General features: G+C 35.5%; 1 protein-coding gene across 2 annotated transcripts in view; it reads left to right on the top strand.

The window, feature by feature from the left end:
- The window catches only part of LOC124407413 (ras-specific guanine nucleotide-releasing factor 2-like), an 85,548-nt gene that overhangs the window by 1,199 nt on the left and 60,981 nt on the right, over positions 1–23,368 (top strand). For both annotated transcript variants that reach the window (XM_046883521.1, XM_046883522.1), the window contains 2 exons: positions 5,733–5,863; positions 11,499–11,615. In XM_046883521.1, the coding sequence (XP_046739477.1) occupies positions 5,733–5,863; positions 11,499–11,615 (248 nt within the window). The remainder of the gene's footprint in view (positions 1–5,732; positions 5,864–11,498; positions 11,616–23,368) is intronic.

Genomic DNA, 23,368 nt, shown 5'->3' with positions numbered 1-23,368 from the left:
GTCACATAATGTTTGGGATATTTAATTGCAGAAAAAATATTTTCTCTCATTTGTACGTCGTTGAGGAAAGTGTGTGTTATTTTATTTTGTCTGCATGGAGCTGTGACCGTGAAAAACACTTCCGATATTCCAACTAAGGATACAAGTTTTTATTGTATACATTTATACAATGAAAGTTGAAAAAGTCGTTTATTTTAACACGGATCAACGACGAAATTTCGTTCATGATGTTTAATCAAAGCCTGAATTTTAGAGTTTACCGTTTAAGGCAGATCGATCAAACAATATAGTATTTTATTGTTACCGGTGTTTTTGTTTTTGTTTTTTGTAGTAGTAATATGTAAAAAAAATTTCTAATTAATCATGTTTTTGAGGTTACGTGACTGAAAATAATTTGATATTTAATTTAACATTTGTATGAAATGCCGCTGTGCAGTAGTACATATGTGCCAAGTTTATATCAAACAGCCGATCAAATATTTGTTAACTTCGAACTCGTTTTTTACCGAGAAAAATCTCATTTGTTACACTTACTACAAAATGCTAGTAAAATGAGTATCGTTACAACAGTGGCTTCAATATTGTTGGAATTACATGAAATTCTACTAATTGTAAATGTAACTATTTAGTATCTGATTGCAGTTGTCAATTGACGTTAGATCTGTTGGTTCGATTCAACTACATTTTTCATGAATTTCTTGTTACAAATTGAAGAAACATAATACATTGGATCAACAACGACTTCTTTGCGGGTGGCGGAGAAAAAAATTAACTTGAGTAAACCAAATTTATCTTGAGTCAACAAAGTACATTCTCGCGGTAGCAAAAACTTAGTTTCATCAAATAAAATATTTTTATCACCACCCGCAAAGGAAGCCGTTGTTAATCCAAACAAAAGTTTTTCTCGGTGCTTGCAACAATATATTCAAACTATTCAAACGTTCTGTAGTTACAAAAAAAAAAAAAAAAAAAAAATTTAGTACAGATAACCATAATGAAAAAGAGAAGTAATCCATAATAATAAATATTCTGATTACAACTATAAAACTCATGTTAACTTCATACTCAGAATCATGTTCTTATCTACGGTAAGGATTGAAAACGTAGTTAATGACTTTATAAAGTGGTAACCAAAACTAAAAATCTTTCTCGATGCGATAATTGTAGTTGAGAACAATTTTCGGAACTTTCACTACACAGTCTTGAGTAATGAAGTGAAATATTTTCCTCTCCTGGAGTGTGGATACTGAAGAAAAAATACAGAAAGATGTTATCAAAAGAGTGGATAAACATTCTCAAGGGGTCGGGGGGGGGGGGGGGGGGGGGGTTGATTCTGACTAGCTCAACGACGTAAGATTACGTGAAGAGAAGCGAGGAGCAGATAAGGACGAAATGAAGGACGCGGGCTTAAGTGATCGGGGACATCGTTAATCGGAAATTAAGGAGCGGCATTGGAAGTGGCAAGTTGCGAATTCGCAGGGTCCGGCTGGCTGGTCGTAAAGCCATCGGTCTTTCCGTCGGTCCGCAAACGGGACAGGCTCGTTTAATTAGAGTATTCAGGGGTGAGACAAAACGGTGATTACCGTAGCGTCAGTTGGTCGAGTATTTCGCGTTTCGCATTACCTGGTAGCTCACTCGCGTTTCACTTTGTTAGTCCATTAGCGTTAATCTGCGAAAAAGGTAACCGTCACGCCTGGAGACTTGATTTAGATGTGAGTCAGCCCTGATCGCGGACTCGAGGAAATTACTTTGCATTTACTATATGTATACCGAGAGAAATTTTCCGTATTGGTTACTTTGCGGCCCTTATAGCTATTGCACAAGTCGGGATTTTTTTTTTTTTTTTTTTTTTTTTTTACTATTCACTGAAATAAATAAATTTCGATTTTATACATCGAATGATAACTCAAAGCTTCGTTTATTATTTATAAAGTTTGATTTCGTCTTTCTTGCGTTGATAAATAATCATCGATCAGCATCATTTTTCAGTCCCAGTTCTAGATGCAGAATTTCGATTTCATCCACGTAACTAATGGAAGAAAAAACAGTTTTGTTAGATAAAATTTGCGCTTGTAGAAGCCGGAACGATATTGCGGATTTTAAGACAAATAACCTACTTTTTTTAACAATTATTGTAAATAACATTTAAACAAACTGCAGTTTTGAAATTAAATTGCTTTCATTCGAAAATTTGAATGCTCAAACTTCGTGTTGACTGGAGTTATCATTTCTTGACTTGACCGAAAAACTGCGTTAGAGATTAGGATGAAAAATGGAAAACATTAGTCTTGTATAGCTTTAGCTAGGAAATTCATAAACATTTGTTACTTATCCTTTTGTTTGGATTGAAGTTTATTCTTTATTCAATTTACAAATACAATAGATTTACCACACAATTTAATAAATTCGAATAAATTTTCTGTGTTATTCCTACAAATTTTAGTAAACTAAAAAATTTTCATTATAAATTTCAGACAAATACATAGCAATTTATTTCGCTGCACCAAATTTGTAAATTTGCAACCTAATTTTGCAAGTTGTCAACTTTTTTGTATAGTAAATGTGTAGTAAATTCTTAATCATTTTTAACAGTGAATTTATTATCGTTACTCATAATATATTTTCTTATAACTATTGCGACAATTTGATGCTGGTGCGTCAATAAATTGACGATTAGACCGAATTTAAATGAAAAACTTTAGCAAACCAAGAAAACGAAACGATTCAATTTTACAATAACCAGGAAATTTATTATCAAAACTTCGCATATAATTATATGCTACATATTTACCTTGTTTCCTTGTAATTCCAACAATATTTAAACCGTTGTTGAAACGATAACCATTTAACTAGACCTTCCTAGAAACTGTTACAAATGAAATTTCATCTTATCGTCAGTGACAGAAGAACCTGGAATTCGTGATTATTTAGATATTTATATAGACCGTTTTCTATTTACAATTGAAAAATTCAATTTTGTTGAATGTGAAAATTTCTTTGGGGAAAAGGAGCTTTGGTGAAGAATATAAATTTTGTGCATCATTATGTGAATATTTTAAATTGAATTCATTAATTTAACTTACCTCAATGTTGCAGGGTTTCCTGATTAAACTTTTTCGTTCTTTTCAACAAATCTTTTTCTCTTTATTTTACGTCGTTCATCCATTTGGCAATATGTAAATGAGACTGAATTCAGTGGCATTCCGTATGAATTATCTTCTGCTATCTTATAGATCTGAATAGCATAAATCCGAAAAATTTAATAATGAAGATTTGCGAGTGAAATTAAATGGACCTGTTTCTTCGAGTTATAGTCCTGTTAAAGTAAGATTCAAGTTCAATTCGCGGCAAGTAGGGAATTCGTTTGATTATACCGCTTGAATAATAAACACGGTAATTTGAAAATCCCCATAAGTATCCAATTCCATTACATTTTCCCATAATCATCAAACTGGGTCGATTTGACCTGAATTCTATTTCGATTAATTATCACCCTTGATCAATGGCCAAGTGAGTGAATAAACACATTCGATTATGAATGGAATTATTCTATCATTTCAAGCCCTGATTCATCAAGTTCAACCTTCAAAATAAATATACTTTTTAAAACACCCGTTTATCAGACTATCTTTTCACGAAATTACTGTAAATCACGAGTAACGTGCTAAAGTTTTGCAAATAAATATTAAACCTTGGAATAGTTATGAATTTCTGAACAAAAAAACCATGTTTTGTTCGTCAAACAAAAAAAAAATCTGGGATTTGTTTCACAATTAAATCAACGAGAGTATATTTTCATTGTTGAAGTGTGATCATAACGGGTTATACTGATAAAATATAAAAACCATCGGCAAAGTTTTCTTTTATAATGTAGATTCATTTCGATTATAAACATATCGATCTAATTATTTATAGAAGGTATAAATCGAAATTATACCTATCCAACTATCTTCTGATCATATTTATTTTACTTTCTATACCCCTTTTACGTTTATGCCCTTTTTAAGAGTAACCAAAAGCGCATGTACTTCTGATTCGGAATGATGCACTGGAAATGCGCGACTTCAAATGTAACTGCACTTAATCCGTAATCCGCTTAAGCAGCTCCAGGGAGCTCGGCTATGCTGTCTATGGCGCTAATCTGATTCAGCTCATCTCTTCTGCTTTGAAATGAGGGATTAGAATAGAGGGATTAGAATATTGTTAGCTGAATTGACCTCTTCGATTATTATATGATAATTATATTACGTGCTTGTAGTATTCACTGCTCGTAAAAGAAATTTCTGAAAATTTTCGTTGTCGATACAAAAATTTGAATTGTATTTAAGTTTGAATTTTTGAAGGACTTACAAATATTATTTATGTTAAATGGTGCATAGCAAAATTGTGAAAGCTTTTGTAATGAAAATTTTCCGCTCTTTTATTCAGTTCAATCAATGCAAGATTTGATCGATAATTTTGAACAATTTTTTTTTGTCCGATAAAAGAAAAAGATAAAATGAAAAGTGCCGATATCGATTTCGGTCTATTGTTTACATAAAATATTGTATAAGAAATGAAAACTTCGGAACTCTGAACGATCCTCTTCGATTCTAGATTCAAACATTTTTTCAATTTGATGAGATAAAATATGATCGATGTTTTTTTCATTTTTTGAACTTAAATGTGATTTGTTCGCTAAGAAAAGTATTTTCCCGATATAATTCACGCTAAGAGATACTTTCGTACCCGAAAATAATTAAAAATCGCATGTAAATTTAGTGATTCAAAGTTATAGAACGAAAAGATTGCTAGAGTCTTGAAGTTGGTAAGAAATTGCCGAATCTATTGAACTTAAAATGTGTCGGCGATTTAATTGACGTGTGACCTGAATGAGGTATAATAACATCTGTCGGAAAAAAGGGGCGAAGGAAAAATTCAAGCAGACTCAATGTATTCATGAAATGATAAAACCTTAAATGCTTCATTTCCATTTTGAATGGAAGAATTTCACGCGTATTTTCCGTGTAAATTAAATATGGAATTATTCTTCCCAGTATATATCTATTACATAAATACCACCTGAGGTAATGTGGTGAAATTTTTCTCTGCATTAGATATTTCGCAAAATACGTATTGAAATCGTTACGGTAAGAGTTCTGTTAATTGCGAGACCGCGAACAAAAATGCTTTAATATATTTTTAGATAGATTAGATATTCTAAACAGACTTCTCTTCGATCATTTATATAAATTTTACCAAAGAATTTCTGAAATTATAAAAATTTACTCAATTCTGATGGGATTTGAAAAATTCCAGCGATCATTTCCCAGAAAGTTGAATCTAGCTTATTCATTCAATTGTGTAGTAAATAAAATTACCCGAAGAAAAATTGGATAATAAGTACAGGTATGAATGTTACCAAAATATTTTTAAATTTCATAGAGAAATAAAATTATTTTTGGAAAACTTTGCCGAGGAAATTTCCAACCGGTTAAAAAGTTATTCGGAAACAAACTAAAAAATTCATCCGTACTTGTACCAGGTAGAAGAACGTCTCTTTTTTTTTTACCAACTTTTTTAATATCAGCTACTAGCAAATTGCAGTATCCAAAGATTTTCGAAGCGAACCATTATTTCTGTGTATAATTTCGAATCGAGCGAAGAGTCGTTCTGTATTTGCATCATAAATATTATCCTACGTCCGACAGGTTAATTGATACGAAACAAATCGATATCACTGCTTTTCCTAGTGAGGGTGAACGATGCCCAGCTGGTGATGTTGTCGGAGAGGGCACATTTCGACCACTCGCTTGCCGGACACCTTCATAAGCGCACCGCCGATTCCGCCAAATGGCAGCTGCGATGGTTCGTCCTTTATCAGGTAAGCAATTAGCAGATGGCCACTCACTCACTCACTCACTCACTCACTCACTCGACCAGGAGAAAATATTGCAGGGCGTATAACGTGCGAAGGGGAGTTTGTTTTCTCCCGGAACACGAGTTCGTTCGAAAAAAGCTCCGTTTCTATTCCCAATAGAATCGAATGGACCGTATGCAATTATTAAATGTCTGCATTTGATCTCTGATTTGAATTTACATTCTGAAGTATGTATGTTGAATAAGCAATGAAAATTCGATTTCATAAACAATCAGTAATATTGGCTGTAGATTCTTCTTTAGCTAAACACAACAACTGTTATGTAATATACTATTGCTACAATATCCTGATGCTAGTTTTTAGACTAATCCGGAACGAAGTAATGGATTAAATTTGACTTTTGACATTCGACGATTTACCAAATGGAAATACAATTATAATTGATTAAATATATTCAGCAAGCGTTATTCTATAATATCTGAATTGTGAAACAGGGAAAAACAAATTTCATTTCATGCTTTCGTTCCGGAGTAATTTTCTGTATTCCAGAGTTCTGGATAGTTTATTTGAGTACAGTGTCGTTATTCGTTCTAAAAGTAACCGTGGATTCAAAGGAATATTAAAAACTTTTGAAAGTCAAGCATCTCTTAAGTACAGTCTAGCCAAGGAAGACTTCCAGGATAATAATAAAAAACGTATAAATATCAAGGAAAGTGTAATTAGAAATTCTGAGTAAAATTAAATTCAGGGATTTTCGGAAAATATTCGGTCTCTTTGATAAGCTCTTACTTTATAATCTTGCATATATCTTTATTCATTTCTCACAGTCAACGCGAGGTCATTGAAATTTGTTGAATTTTTCTCTTTGGTTTAAAATCAGAGATCGGTTTCCAAGCTTTTTACATGTTTTGAGAAATCATTTACCGAATCCTCATTCCGCGAGTGTCTTGCAGTAAAATTAATAAAAAGTATCGATTTTCGCTTCTTTTCTGGTTCTGCAAATTTCTCGAAATATTTTCACCATCGCCAAACTAACAGCGAATAAATCGGAATATATCCAATTCTCGGTTATAAATTTTCGATTGCATATTTGGCACGTCGAGGCCCCCGGAGAGAAAGAGTTACGACTGCTGCATTAGAAGGGGTTGAACGCACAGCTGAAACCCAAGCTCGGATGAGAAGGGAAAGTTTGACGCACTAGTTACACGCGGAGTACACCGTATATAATGTATAATACCGGAGTATCCCACAATGGGAAAAGTTGCTGACGTGTTTCAAAGGCATTCATATTGTCCCTTTGGAACGAACTCGAACCGCAGACCGGGAACGTAATGATCCACGCTTCCACTCCATAGTCCTTAGAACTAAACGGTAATAGTAGCTTCACCGAGGACTCCAACATCGTGCATACAGTGAGACCACAAGGGATCGGTAAACACCGTACAATCGGTCGGAGCAAACTCGAAGTAACAGAAACGGCATTGACAGTGAGTGAAAACTGCTGGTTCGTTTCTCCCTTCTGCCACGCAGAATTTGGGACAATTTACAGTTAAAAAATCATGCAATTACTACGCGATGAATGAAGGAATTAATCACGAATCAAGTCCCTTGTGTAACAAAATTTTTTTCATGCCGGGATAAATTTATCTCGAATTAATTAACCAGATGTCCTCAAGTATTTGACAAACTGATCAGAATGTCGTTGGTGATATAGAATGCAAGTGGTGTCGTTCGCGGAAGAATTATAGAATTATACACCATGGCAGATGCATAGTGAAGATAGCTGGGTCAGAAAACCGCCAAATGGATACTCGCAGCAGAAGTCAACCCCCGGTAAATTAGCATAAGGGATTCTGCGGTGAGTGTAGGTACGGGAATGTTTGTTCGCTGCTCGGTGTTCATTTACCGCACCGTTTATTTGACCATGTCTAACAATAAGATGAAAGATGAAATATTCGAGTGATGGTGGTGGTTGGGGTTTCGCACATCTGGCTGCTTCAGCCCCGTAATTGTTATTCAAAATTCCAGTGTAAACACCGTACGTACTTCATCCTTTTGTCTCCTCATCGCTATGCTTTATAATTTCGTGAGTTTTTTATCTACTGATTCTTATTGGCAGAGTTTTCTACTTCAAATGGCCGATGTAGGTTTAGCCGGTTTTGGCAGAACTTGAGAAAATTACACAGGTTTGCAAAAAGATATTTTACTTCAGCTTCATGAGATGTTTTTGGTAAATATTATATTTTCGAGTGTGCTGAATCCAAAAATGACTTCCATTTCTAGTTTGCATAAAAAAGTATAACAATAAGGAAAAAACCACCATTTCATTACGATGAACAAAAAATTATTTCTTATAGAATTAAAAACCAATAATTTCTTCATGAAATGTACTCGACATTCCGTGTTCATTCTTTGTGTCTATAATGAAAACTTTTCTTCTTCTCTGTGGTACCCCTCCGAACGCACTTTCGCTTTTCATTTTTTGCTTCTTGGTTTGTATATTGTCTCTCGAGTCTCACTCTAACGCATATTAAATGAAAGTAAGGAATCGCTTTTGCATAGGATTTTCAGATTCGTTTAATATGTGTCGAATTAAAGTGTGCAACATTCTTTAAGGACGAAAAAATTTCTCTTCAACATTTAAAAAAAATGATACTTCAGAGAAAGGCCATTTGGTCAGGAATATAAATTTTTTGGGTTATACATTTTGATAGAGAATTAATGATGAAAAAATTTTCTTGGGTTTTTGACTATTCGAAGTATTAACCGCAATTCAATTTTTAGATTTGCAAGTTTAATTTTTCTATATCCTGCGCACATTCTGAGCTTTGTTCATTCGGAATGCAGACTGTTTTGAAAATACTTGTTCAGATAAAACAGCTTTTGGTTACATAGACTTCAGAAAAACCAGTTATTCCACTGTGTGATTTATCATGAAAATCTCAATTTCTTTTTTTTATTGTTGACTATTCAATCTTTCGCGGATATAAAATTTTCTGCCAATCTGCATCCTGATTCCTTTTTATTAAAAAATGTCGCGTTAGTCGGGTTTCATTACCCCCGGGATTTTCAATCAGATAATCGTCGTCCGGTCTAATTGACCACCGGTAAAACCACACGTGTTTCGCGTCCGGATTGTTTCGGCTTGGACAACCGTGCACGAGGCACTCGTGGCGGTTTTTGTGCGAAAATTTCCCCCAAGGGTCGTGACCCGTGCAAAGCGAGGGTGACGTAGGCGCGTATGTAAGCGCCTGACGTGTGCGGGGTTTTCAAAAAGCGTTCGCCTGATGTATTCAACCGTCTTTGGAGGGCGAATATGGATCCTCTGAATGGTGGAGCGTGGAGCGAGCGGGTTTCTCTGGCACAAAGCCTGGCCGTCAAGCGTCTGCCCGAATGGGAAGAGGCCCTTTTCACCCAACGGGAAAACGTCCACGCCTTCTTTCCGATCCTGCAGGACGCGTTCTACACGTTTTGGCGCATAATTAAGAATGTTGAAACGAAACCAGGACAAAACAATGGCTTAGAAAGTCTCAGTTAATTTAGTTAATAACTAAAAAAAAATTTCGTGACACAGGAAAAATTATATAAAAAGTTATAATGTGAGATAAAATACGTTCTCTTTATTTTTACTTCTCGTCATATTTAATTCTACAACATTGCACTGATATTAAAGTATTTTATTGTGTCAATAGTGCGAAAAGTCTTCTTTTTTCAACACCTGTGAAGGAACGTTTGATTTGCGAAATAAGCGGATATAAGACAATATTTGAAACGGAGTAGATCGTGGAAAATCAAGAGAGCCAGAGAAACAGGACTGGCTTCACGAAACCTAACCTAAACGCGCAAACTTCAGGTTGAACTCAGTCCAATGACTCCATTTTAGTTATCGGAACGCGCGCATGCGTCAAGGAAGCTCTAGTGTGTAAAATTGAGAATTTCAACCAAGTGCATGCACTGGCGTCGTCTTACCACACTGTTCAGAAATCGGACACTTCGCTTCGAAGATCTAACTTACCAAGCAGATGTTGGAAAAAAATCTGTTTCCGTGATTTTGTCGAAAATAGTATTTTGAGTAAAACGGGCCATCGTGGATATGAAATGGAACACATTTACATGATTTTAAAGAATTTTGAAGTGATTCGAAATGAAACATCGATATCCAAGCTTTTGTTTAGAATTCCGGTATGATCTGTTTTTACATATTTAAAGGGATTTTCAGTTTCATTTATTATTATTTATTTACTATTTAAACAGTTTCATTTATTCCAAGGAAACGTGATCTTAGCTGGTTAATCATGATGTCTAACACACGATAGAATATGTTCACTTTAACCAAACTTTCGGGATTTTGGGGACGTTCATCATTGCCATCAATATGACGTTTTACCTTTCTCTGACGAGTTTTAGGAAATTCAGGGTTCATAGACAATTGTTCTATTATACTCATTGCTTGCGTTTCTAAATCTCCAAATTCATTTCGATACTTTTCAAGTTCTTCCAGGCAGAGCTAATTTGTGTAAGCAAATAAATGTAAATCTAATAAATTTTATTCAATGCTGTAACAATAAATATTGGGATTCTCCTGTGCTCACGGCCCTCAGCTCGTGGTTTTTTGCCCATCCTGCCACCCTATTGTTACGCCACTGCGACTATCTCCTGATGAAATTAATAAAATGTATTGATTTTTGGCCTGCCAGCCTCCTTAATATATCCTTATTAACGCGTTACGGAGTAAAGCGTGCAGTTGTAATCCTCTCTGTAGCTTTTGTGCGCGAATTTCCACTCGCGTAATTTGACGAGCGTCAGCTTGCAGCTTGGGCCGCCCTCGTTTCGAGCGAGGTGAACAGGACAAGTTCACGACCTTGGGGAGATTTAGCCCCATTGAGTAAGATGATGCTTACGCTCCCGAAATTTGTTGCTCGACCTGTGTTCGTAGCAACGAAGATGTGAAAGTTCAAATTTCTTGATCCTTAAGGTGCGCCCTTGTGAGTAAGCTAATTAGGTTCGAAACTCCTTGATAATGATTGAGTATATATATGTATATACGGGTAGGTAGTTTAGAAGTTTTGTAATTTTTTTTGTTAATTTGTCATTCGGTTTTTAATTTCTATAACTCTATCGCCATTTTTGCTGCGTTTAATTTGAAGTTTTTCAAGAGATTGGTTAAACGAATTCGATTTTTCTTAAATTCACGTTTTCGCAAATGACAGGAATAGCTGGAAGTTTTTGGGACCGATTTTTTCTCGTCACTCTATTTTTTGCCTTTTGGGGCAAATTTTGTTTCCTGACAATAACTGGATGTGGGTTTTTCTTGATATTTACACTGAATCTGGAATTGAAATTTTACAACGGCAATTGTATACTGACGGTAAAAAATACCGTCTCAACATTTTTGCAGGAAAATTTTGCCCATCCGAACTTTTTTTTCAGCCTATCTCCTGCATTATCATAACGTTTGTTCGCGTCTGCGTGTTTTTCTTATATTTTGTTCTTTTTTTCGTCTTACACACTTTAGCAAACTTCGTATCCCAGTGATTTTCGTGTGTGAGGCTGCACTGGTTAGTCATACAGCTTCCGCCGTCGTCTCTTAAGCGATTTGCGAAAATTTATTCACATCCGTTTATTTTTCACGTTGCAGAATCTCCTCTTCTACTACGAAAGCGAAAGCTGCTCACGACCCAGCGGCGTCGTTCTGCTCGAAGGATGTTACTGCGAACGTCTCATCACAGCCAAAGGAAAGGAACCGGATAAACAGGTAAGTTCCTTGTAGTTTCACGTATTTTGGCAGGCGGTTAAGGAAACGCGCGAGTGTACAGTCCGGTCAAAAATAGATTGTAACTAAACATTTGACGCGACCAAGTTTCAAAACGATATAACAAAGAAATGAATTGCAAACCCACAAATTGGAATAGAAAATATTCAGCTATTGAATTGTACACAACATGTGCCTTGTACTTTCAAAATCATGATTTACTTTTATAATTCTGATGGTCACTTCAAACAAATTGTCACTTTTCTGTTTGACAAATTCTAATTTTTATCAAATATAACCTACGTGATATTTGATATTAAATGTTAGTACACCTTAATTCATAATCCGTTAAGGCGCTGAAGAGAAAAAAAATGTCTCTGGCCATTTTATTTCAATTGAATTGGACTCGATAGACAGTGACAGTATTTGAATGATTCTTTTGTCCATTTTATTCTATTTCTGCAACATTTTTGTTCTGACTGTACGTCCGACACGTCTTGGAGCCCATCGAATAGAATCGCGTGCGTGAAAAGCAAAACGTCGATAACGAGCTGCGTATGGCTCACATCGCTGGATTTTAGTCACGATACGTGACCACTTGATATGTTTACAAGATCCTGGAAAATTCGTGGCAAAGTTGGTTTCTCGAGGAGAATGTTTTCCTTTTACCCTAGACACAGAAAAGCTTTGTTTACTTTGGCAAAAATGGCCAAAGAAATGTTTTTTTGATTCAGGGAAAAATGAAACGTTGACAGAACAACAATTTGTGTTATCAATTACAATCAAATTCATTTGAATCGATAGAAATTTCTTCGAATACATTTTTTTCAGTGAATTTTGGGTTCTCTTAAAAGAAAAAGTTATTCTTTAATATTCTTTAAAATTTCTTCCAGAAATATTCGCTCTCGTAGTCAGAATTAATTAGAAAAATACTTTTTAATCAACTCGGATCCCGTTGATCGTAGGAAAGTGTTTAAGGAACCTGTAGAATGTTGTTGAAAAAATGTGAATGCAGTAGAATCAGAAAGATATTTAAAATCGTGGAGCAATGATCATTTTTTTTTTTTTTATACACTGTTATTGACAATTCGAAAACGCTGTCCGAGTATCTTTGGGCTTTTTCTCTTCCGCAATATTAATTCGTCACCAAACTTCTTGAAAAAGTATTTTGCACCACTCCGGTGGCGGATAAATTTTAAGAGAGAAAAAACTTCATCACCATTGAAAAGACCGCTTTTAAGTCCTAGGGCTTAAAAATGGACTTTTCTATACCGCGCGCATGCGCTGTCACGAATAAATCTGATATTACGCGATCCTAACCTCAATCTTTTTCTCGTTACACAATATTCTATTCGTAGCATATATTCTTCGTCGTGAAAGAGCTTTCACGAGATTCTGCCAGGGCTTTGCGATGTGATGTTTTTAGTTGATGAATATTGCTTGCCGAATAAGGGTGGAAAAGAGAAAGAAAGAGGGACAGAGAGTGAGACGTGAGCGAAAGGAAGGACGGCAACTTTCTCGGGTATATCCAACTAATTTACTTGGGAAACTTTGCTCCGACTTGTTGAGAACTTTTACAGCGTGCTCACCTTCTACTCTCGTGGTCGTTGTGACATCCGAAGTTGCGGTAGCGTTACACGCGTATACATACATGCTCTTATCCTGATTTTTAATTTTTAAAGATAAAGAGAAAAAATAATAATCAAATGAAATTTGTTCAACTACATATGTAATCATGTAATGGTGTACATCGTGTCCAAGCAGAGAATTTGAACTCAAAGGGGGGAGGATTTAACGTAATTTCAATTCGGAATAACTATATTTAAAGAGGCTGATTGCCCGAAATTCGATGCTTTTTATTAATTTTATTACGAGATAGTCGCACATTCAGAAGTCTTAAAATTTTTGTCTTCGTGAGCTGCAAGAATCTCTTGAAAAATACTGAAATTAGGCACAAGGAAAAGTTCAGATAACGATAATCCATTCAAAATTGCTTGAAAATTGTCAAAAATCTGGCAGATTCGTTAGAATTTTTTCTGCGAAGACTGATTTTATTCTGCAGGTGATTGTTCTTTACAAAGTCAGTGAAACAGATTTGTTGATAGTAATAAATTTTGGTGAAGTGTTGTGAAATTGAATATTCAAAAATGTCAACGTGTTTAAAAATAGCCTTTCAGCGGCTTTGCAGAAAATTGTTTTCTGAATAAAATCAGTTCTATAGTGAAATCTAACGGACTTAATAGATTTCTAAGCATTTCAAAGAGATTCGAAACAAAGCATCGGTATCGAAGCATTTGTTTATACTTTCAAAACTTGGTATTTTTTCATTTTCAAGGAGATTTTTGTAGCTTAGGAATATAATACTTTAATCAATACCAATCAAGTGTCAAATACCGCATAATTTTTAACCCAAATTTTGAAATTTCCATTAAGTTGAATAATAATGATATAGAATTATAAAGGAAAAGTGTTTCTGAAAAAAATTTGGCGAAATGAAAAAAAGTTTTCTTCCAGAAATATTAGCAAATAAATGTAAGAACATTTTTCTTGGTCAGTACTCTTGAACAATTATATTTTTTCTTCACTCAAATTGGAGTGCAAGAAAACGACGACAATAAACAAAGTAACGTTTCAACAAACATCCGGATTTATACTCTCGAATTTCCGTCCCCGGAGATGTAAATCGAAGATTCTCTCTCGAGAAAACGGTATCTGGAATGACGCAGGTGCTTGAGTGTCTGAGCTTAAGGCCTAAGGGCATACGGAGAACCCGATATCATGACCTTTGCGTATATATAATACAACACATCCTCCGGTCTGAGATACTGGGAGCGGTAGGGAAGCCGGGCATGCGTATACATATACATAATAAATACATCGCTACATGTATTATATCCGGCTGTACGTTGCCAGGGGCGAAGAAGCGACCAGAGCTAAACGCGGGGATGAAAATTGGGAATCAATTCTTTCCCGGAGCAGAGCTTGAGACAAATCAGATATTTTTATACCACATATATCGACTCTATTCTCGATATTTATTTTATATTTTTCAGAAAGAAATATTTCATTATTTTCACATTCGAACAGCTGTTATTATTCCACGGCGAATGATCGAGGATAAGAAATCTGAGTCGGTTCAGAATAGATCAGTTGGTATAACAGCTAGTTAGCAGCGTTATAAAGTCAACGTTAGAAAGTAATTAGCGGAGGAAACCCTGCAATTAGGGTTAGAATGTATCAACGTTTGAAAGTTCGAATTGTCCAAATTTCAAAAGGATATAATTACAGTAAAGTGTTTATGCACATTTAATTTGATTCGCGCGAAATAAACAAAAAATTTTGAAAGTTGAAACTTATGATCTTGTAATATGGCTGGATAATTTAAAGCCAGAATAAAAATAAAATTGGTCAGCCAATATGTTAAATTTTATTGTGAATCGAATAAACCAATAAAATGATAAAAATTCCGAATTTCAATAAAAAAAAAAAAACTGAAAAAAACCGGTTAGTATGTAGAATGGCTAAATTCATGAAATGAAGTAAAATTGACGTACGAGTAACTACAGTAGGGCAAATGTTCTAAAATTGTATGTATCATCAATCATACCATACATTATGGAAAGTTTGCTAAAGAAAATTAGCTTTATATAATTTTTCGTAATAGAAAATAATTTTTATTTTCATTCTCGGGGTACCTGAACTTTCGAAATTGTTCGAAAGACTGGATACCTGACAAAATAAATACACGAGTAACTTTTATGTGAACTATTCAAGTTTCAATCAATCCAAAAATTCAAAGCATGCAGAATCTTACAGTCGGTAAATTATAGAACTATGGCGTTTCTGAAATTAGGAAGCCTGAAAATCTTCAATGTAGATATTTTCCTCCATTCCAAGCACCACGACGAGATCGTGAAGTTCCGGTAAAACAAATGAAGCGGTATATATAAAATAATAATAATAAGGGAATCTAGTGGTAACAAGATTGAAGTCGCTTCAATTTTACACAGCGATTTATGCCGCACCATATAGGACGAAAAAAACCGCATATATGATGCTTATAATATATGTATATATCCTTCCGCGCCTCGGGGTGGCAATTTAAACTCCTTCTTCTCCCAGAAGCCGTGCATGACAATTTTTTAATGAAACTTCATCTCATTCTCGAGTCAACCGGGATAACGTGGAGGAGCGATTCAACGCTATCACATCTGCACCCGGTTCAATTATTTAGTTGGTACCGAGTGGCAGGTTGCGCGGCGCAGCTCCTCAGCCTACTTGTTGTCACTCCAAGATGGTGGGTAACTCGATTTTCCCTCGATTCCCTCAACGAGAACCACTACTACCTTGAATTAACGGTGCCTCTTCCTCAGATACGCTCGCGGGGGTCGCGGGTTAACCTGTCGAAGTGCGAAATAAGCCAGACATCGCGATGATGACTTGAATTTCAGCTGATGCATTTATGGGTTTTTTTTTTCATAAATTTTGCACATTCGGTTACGTGTAACTTGTTTTTTTTTTTTTTTTTTTTTTTTCACGATGAGGGTTGGAGCTTAGAAGGATATGAGAAAATACGAGGGTCACGATGCATTGAATTTTCCGAAAACGCGTAAATCTCTTTCATTGAATTTTAGTATGCAAATGTTTCAGACTTCTGACAATTTTATATCTTGCTTTTTTGTACTTTGATTTTTCTACATTTTCACTTTTCTTTAGTATATCGAATTTTGAATCTGATATTGGCAGAGGCTACCAAAAATCCAGACAACGATCGATTTCACATCGACGATCGTTAAAATCAATTCACACATCTAAATGACGGTTATATGATCATGTGATTGAGATCTGTAAGGAAAATGAATCCAAACTCCATCGATGAATATGGATGGGTTCAACAAAATAGCCAGTTTATAATAGTTAATAAAATAGGTTCCTCTTTCTTTCACAGTTCGTTTTTGTGGCGATAAAAGGTGAGCAATCATTGGCCACCTGGTGGTTGTCTATAGTACCTCACTTATGTCCATGAATATTCATAGACATCCAATGAATATTTATCACTGGGTTTAATTTGACTGTAGATATGGCGGATTTCTGTAGCTGTCTATTACAGGTCCACCATGGATATGGATCTTTCGTGGAACTGCGGATGCTGTATGGACTTCTAATAGATGGAATGTTTCGTGTGGGTTTGTATAAGTGAGGTTTTAGCGTAAGACGTACACCGTCGAATTCAACTTGAACGCCTATTCTTCTTATTCTTAATATGATTTTTATATTGTTACGCGCAATTTAACGTTCATTTTTCTAATGTAACGTCTTTTCAAGTTCCACAATATATCACTAAAGTCTCTCGGGATATGAGAAAAGAAACAAAAGGAGAAAATATGAAGGAAACACTTTAAGACCTTTTACGAAATTGGCAACTTCTTGCGACGTTTGACGGACATATCTGCATGATTTATTTTTTTAGAGATCTATTTAGAGTTTAGTCTAACGTTTGCAGACTTTTAATAAAGAAGTCCTATTTTCTAGCGTCAATCAAATTTTGGTGAAGATAGAGGGGAAAAAAAACCAGAACTTTTGGCCAATCTGTGACTCTTTATAGTCAAATGTTTTTGTGCATTTAGAATCCGATCCACGGATGTAATTAAGACCGCATCTCTAAGAGCGATAAAATCTTTGGAATGAAGTCGTTTTAAATCAAGTGAAAGCTTTGGTAATTAGATGGAAAATATTAAAATCTTTTGAAAGCTACGGAAATCACAGAGAAGCTTTTAAAATCTATCCCAAGATCATAAAATATTTGAAATTGGACGAAATCGGTGAAATCGCGTGAGGTTTACAAAAATTTCATAAATATCTTCTGCAACGTTGAAACGTTAACGTTTCAAAATTCTCTACAATGTTTCATTCCATAATGGAATTTTTGAAATACTGAAACATTGTAACTAAATGACGTGAAATATTGAAAATAATGTCATCAAAGTTTTTTTTTAAACATCTTTCAAAATTATTCGAAATTCTGCAATTCCTCCGGTCTACAGTCTCTTGTCTCTTTGTAAAGTTTCCAAGTTACCAAATGTGCGCTTAATGTGCTGCTCTGAGTGCTGCAACGGAGAATTCTAGGTTAACATGTGTGCCAGGAGGAATAAATGATCCTCGGGTAGTTAAAACTATACGGATTATTAGCGAGAAAGACGGAGCGATTACGTGGAGCTTAGCGATGCTGAAACTTTGCTGCCCTCCTTCGGCGTTGCGGAACCAGAGAGTGGTTCGTAGTCTTGGGTTGATCGAGGTGAGTGAAGTAAAAGTGTTGGTTTAAGGAATAAAACTGTCGGCGAAGGAGCGAACACCCGGCTAAACAAAAAGTAATCACAAAGCAAAGCTGTAGGTTTGGCCCGACGGTTATTTTACACCGCTTTAGACTCGTTCGCCGATTTTCGAGAGAGAATTTCTTCGCAATCACACTCGCGAAATTTCAAACAGTCTGTTTTACGTTCTAAACTTTTAAATTGTTCAGGACTCGGGATGTTAATGTAGATATGATTTTTAAAATGATTTATAGTGATCCAGGTTTGGAAGACAAAACTTTTGGAACAAATGATTGTGTTTATAGGAATGAAAAACTGCTACTCAAAATTTTACTCTATTTTATACATATTTGAAAAAAATTCATTTCAAATATGATTCAGTTTGAAAACTGTCATCTGCAATTGATAGTCTTATGTTTTTGTGTATAAGATACTTTTGCATGTAGTAACAGGAAGTCTTAGGGTTTAGATCGTGCGTCTGAATTCCACAAAAAATACAACACGTGAATATCTTCGAATATCTGTAGCTACCTGCAGACGTATTCAAATTTTCAGTGAAAATTGGAGATTACTTTAAAAATTGCTTCATCAAAGTAGGGTTAAAATTATACCATATTATATACATCAAGTGCAAGTGTATTTGAGATCGCTAAAGTTCGATACAGAATCGAGGCTGGTGTAATTAAAGGTTTTAAGAAAGTTGACGGCAAGTTATAAAATAAAAGAAACTATGGGATGAATTTGTATAAAGACTGTCTGCAGAAACTATTTTACTAAAAGATCTTACTGTAGTAATGGGTAATGGAGTTTGATTAAAAGAAGGATGCCCGAAGACGAGAGTAGCTGAAAGGGATATAGTATTTATTTACAAATACTTTCCCAAGCAGAGTGTTTTGTCACTTTTTCCTTACAATTAGTTAATTTTCCTAATATTTACCGAAGCAGAAATTCCCATCAGGCTCGTGGATATAAATCTGAAGAGGGATGCGGAAGTAACGTGGGGGAATGGCCGGTGCGGAATAGGGCATAAATTTTCTGTTCGCTATTGTATTTAATTTTGTCTTTGCACCAATCCAAAACGTTTTTGAGTCTATAGAGGCTCGTGTTTTCCGCTCGTGAATCCCAAGAAGGGATGAAAGAGGCTTGAACGCTGACGAATTTCGTTCCTTATGTGGGATCGGGTTTCTTACTGTCGCACTGAGGAAAGTTTGACTTGTCATAGCTATTAGAAAGTTCTAATAAAGTGGGTTTTCAATTTCAATATCGTTGGAATCGCAAGAAAATTTTGGTACAAGTAACTATTCAATGCAATTATAGTTGTCTGCACTACATTTTCTGGTTATTGCAAAATTGAATATTTTCGTTTAGTTTACTATAGTATTTTAATTAAATATTTCCTTCACTTCAATTTATTGTTGCATCAGCTATGTATTATAGTAATAGTTACCATAAATATATAGTTACAACCAAAAACCATAGTAACACCTATTAGATATTCTGGTTGAAGCTATAAAACTCATATTCAGTTTCTACCCAGAGCCACGTTTTTTGGTAATGTGGAAAATGAAAAGGTTTGAAATATTTTCACGCGTGTTCGAGGTATTTTCCTTTGGGGCAGCTCTTAATGGCTCTGGGAAGATAATTTCTTAAGGAACGACGAATCGCTCTCAAGGAATTGGAAACTTCGCTTCGGCCTCGACAATTCGCTCATTTTCGCCAAAGGGTGGCTTTCTCCCTCTTCAACCTCGGCGTCAGGAATAGAACCCCTCGATCCGACGCTTTGAAAAACTTGACTTACTGGCGAGAAAATTTGGCGGCCTTGATAAAAGACCTACTGATCCTCTGGCGAGAGAAATTCGGGGGGGGGGGGGGGGGGGGGGAGGAGGAACAAACAACTCCGCCAGCAAACTTTGTAGTATATTTTCTTACGTATTTGAAGTGTAAAAATAATTTTTTTTCAAGTACCAAAAAAAATCACTTTAATGTGATGTAAAAGTTATTTAAAAATACTTTGTTAATAATTTTGTTGGTTTACTTACGCTGGAAGAAAATTCAATGCTGAAGAGAAAAAAGTTTGGTTTGAGTCGAAGGGTTGTTTAGGAAAATTCTAAAAAATGAAAATTCGAGAAAACGCGCGTTAAAGTTTTCAATGGGAGAAAATGTCAATTTTTGGTTTCCTAAGCCCAATGATCGGCTAATTAGCTACTCAAATTTTCCATGTGACTGCCTAAGCATCTTGTTAAAAGGTCGTCGTTTGACAGTTCTTTTTCATAAATCGGGCAAATTAAATGTGCTTCGCAATTTTTGCGTCAATCAATCGATCAGGAAAAGATTGTAGTTGATTCGTGTCTTCAGCTTTACGCCATTCACACGAGGCAGAAACTCGACACGAGTCGAGTTAGCGACACTATTGTCGGACTGATTTCATCCCGGCTGGAAAAATTACAGAAAATAGTCTTGTCAGTGTACAATATGAAATTGTAAACATTGTAAAATTGTACTTTCAAAACGATTTCTCTGCTCATCACAATTTAGATGAAATTTCACACGCAGGTGATAAAAACATTAGGTACTGAAATCAATTCGAGTGTGCTTGCCACTCGATATCGGTTGCAAAATACTGCCTGCCAATCGAGAACCGATAAAAAAAAGTAAATCACTCGCCTCACCGTAACTCGCTCGTAAAATATTTCAAATAGAGTATGAAGTACTAGAAATTCATTGGCGAGTGCCTGCCTGGTCAAAGACCTTGCAATATGTGCCTTCCGGCCTCATGAAAGTCTCGCACTCTCTCGCACAAAAATTTGATATATATGCTAGAAAAAAGTATTCAAAATTCGCTTTCAGATGTCTGCCTTACAAATATGTTGTTTTATACGCCCTGCCAGTTTCCCGAAGCACTTGATATCCTTGGTTAAATTATTTTATTATATAATAATTTTATAAACGTCATAATCTGGTATTGATTTTTATCTCTACCAATAAAAAGTAAGACATTTATTATTTATATAGTTGATATTTATTTATTTATTATTTATTAGAATCATTGTTGGATAGATCCTCGCTGTTGTTGTCTGTTATTTTACTTATCTTCACGGTAACATTGTCAGTTGATATTTCTGGCTGTATAATTACGTTCTCCACGAATCTCGGGACTAATTGCTCTCCTTCGAATCAGAGGAACGTATATTTTCCATTTTCTCCAGCCATACACAATTCGTGGGGCGAAGAGTCGTTCGTATTTTTAAGAATGCATTACAACAAATATTTGCGATGTACCTTGCTCGTATTTTTGCGTTTTTCATGAAATTTTCATTAACATTTTGCACCTTGAACTTTAACAAGAAAATCGACAAACGTGCCGCGTTAACATTTCGCATCTGTCTGACGCTGTACGTTTGACATATGACATCTTCAATTTTTTCGCATGTCGTGTCGTCCATGTCTCCATGGCAATCCCCAAGCTTTGCAAAAGCTACCTGGTATTCTATTGAAATTCGCAAAATCGTCAGAGATCTTTTTTCCCCTTTCTGAAAAAACATGGATTTAAATCGCATCCGGCGAAGGCATGGAACTCAGGTAGCAGACTTGCATATATCAAGACCTAAGTGCGAATATAATTTCGTATCATCGACGTATCGCAGAGAATTGGAGACGCGAATATTCATCCAAACTTTGGTTCTACTTTATCATCGTCACCGATGTAACTTCTATATTTTACGCCGAATTTTTCTTTGAATCTGGGCAGCATGAATTGGCATCTGTAACTTTGTGAATATATTTTTGGGTAGTTTATCCATCGATTTAGGCAATAAAAATAAAATATTTTTTGGACCTTCTGAACCTCATATTTTTCCACACAGATCAAGTTCGAAACAGAGAATAACTAATATTCTGAAAAGAAAATGAATATTACATCAAGGTTGATTGGTTTGATTAACAAGTTAATTAGTTACTGTAAAATCAATGATAAAAATATGACCAGAATGATAAGGATGAATTATTGATAATTAATATTAATCCCAAATGACAGAGAATTTTATTTCGCACATTTGTTCTGCTGTTTTTTCATCAGAGTATTTTTCTTGTACACGGAATCGGTGGAATTTTCTGCCCCGCTTTGTTACTTTGAGTACGGAAAGTCCAAAGGATAAAATTATTCTGTAACCAGAAACAGACGGAGAATTCGTCACGTGTAGCGAACAACCAACTCACTGTTTCATTCCTCCAATTTAACACCCCGTATCCAATGTATCTCGCTTCGCCGGTAGCACATACATTGTAATAGTCATACCCAAGTCTCGTCTCAAACTTCCAGTGCAAATTCCTTGCAGGCTTTTCCAGTTTCAAGTACAGGAAAAATCATGCTTTTTTACATTTTGAAATGACAAAAATTTACTCAGACAGCTGACCTGAGAATTCTAATACGTAATACTTTGAATTTTTTTAATATCTCACTTTTTTTAATATCTTTTTAATATCGCAGTTTCTTTTCTATTTTAAGTTTCGACATCAAAAAATTCGGAATTTGGCGCCTTTGGAACTTTTCAAATTCGGGATTTCAACCCTGCCCATCGCCAATTGTCGCAATTTCGCAGAAAGTATACGGTTTTATTATTTCAGCTTGAAATACACACGTTTTGGGGTCTATCTTATCCCCTATTTTGTCTAAAAGATTCTTAGGCTCAGATTTTAATCGACATAAGTGACACGCTCACATTTTACGATGCACACTATCTAAAATTGCGTCGGTTTCAATTGATTTTATCATTTCATCGGAATCTTTTTACCGTTTCGGAAATATTTGAAAAAATTCTGAGGCCGGTAATTTTCGACCAAAGCATCCCCTTAACTCGTATTCTTCGTGTCGTCATTAGCCAGGTGCGACATCCCAGAGGGACGCTTCAAGCCCAGGGATCGCGATTTCGAATTTTCGGATGCCAGGCGAGGTTTTGTACAGACACGAGTTCACGGCCTCGACGTTTAGCGGCTGAGAACCTCTCTGGGCGGTGTTAATTAGCAATTTCAGCACGGAATCCCACGAGCACCTTACAGTTACGTGTAATCACACATTGCAGCGATTGTGTCGTCCATGTTGTGCGAGGCTAGCCTGTGACCAGTGACCCTTTCGTTCTCGGCTCTTCATTGCAAATCGAGCTTTGTATCCTCGTTATTCGTTTGAGACTGATTTATTAATCACATTTCTTTTAGAGATATCGTAATAGGTACACGATGAGTTTCCTTCGTTGATCGAGAGAAAAAATTTAATTTGTTATCTTTGCTGAAGAATTCTGATAGAATGAGGATCGTTAAAAAAATGGTTCAAATGTTGTTAGAATTCGAAAGTTGTTAGACAATAAATTTTCACCTTCAGTGATCGATGAATTAAGGTTGATCTTCAGTCTCTTATACGATGAGATCTATCATTAAAAATGTGAAACAGTA

Source organism: Diprion similis, chromosome 6 (assembly GCF_021155765.1).
Source record: "Diprion similis isolate iyDipSimi1 chromosome 6, iyDipSimi1.1, whole genome shotgun sequence".
Taxonomy (NCBI): Eukaryota; Metazoa; Arthropoda; class Insecta; order Hymenoptera; family Diprionidae; genus Diprion; species Diprion similis.
Note: the sequence above shows the minus strand (reverse complement) of the source record. Positions and strands in the feature narration are given on the sequence as shown.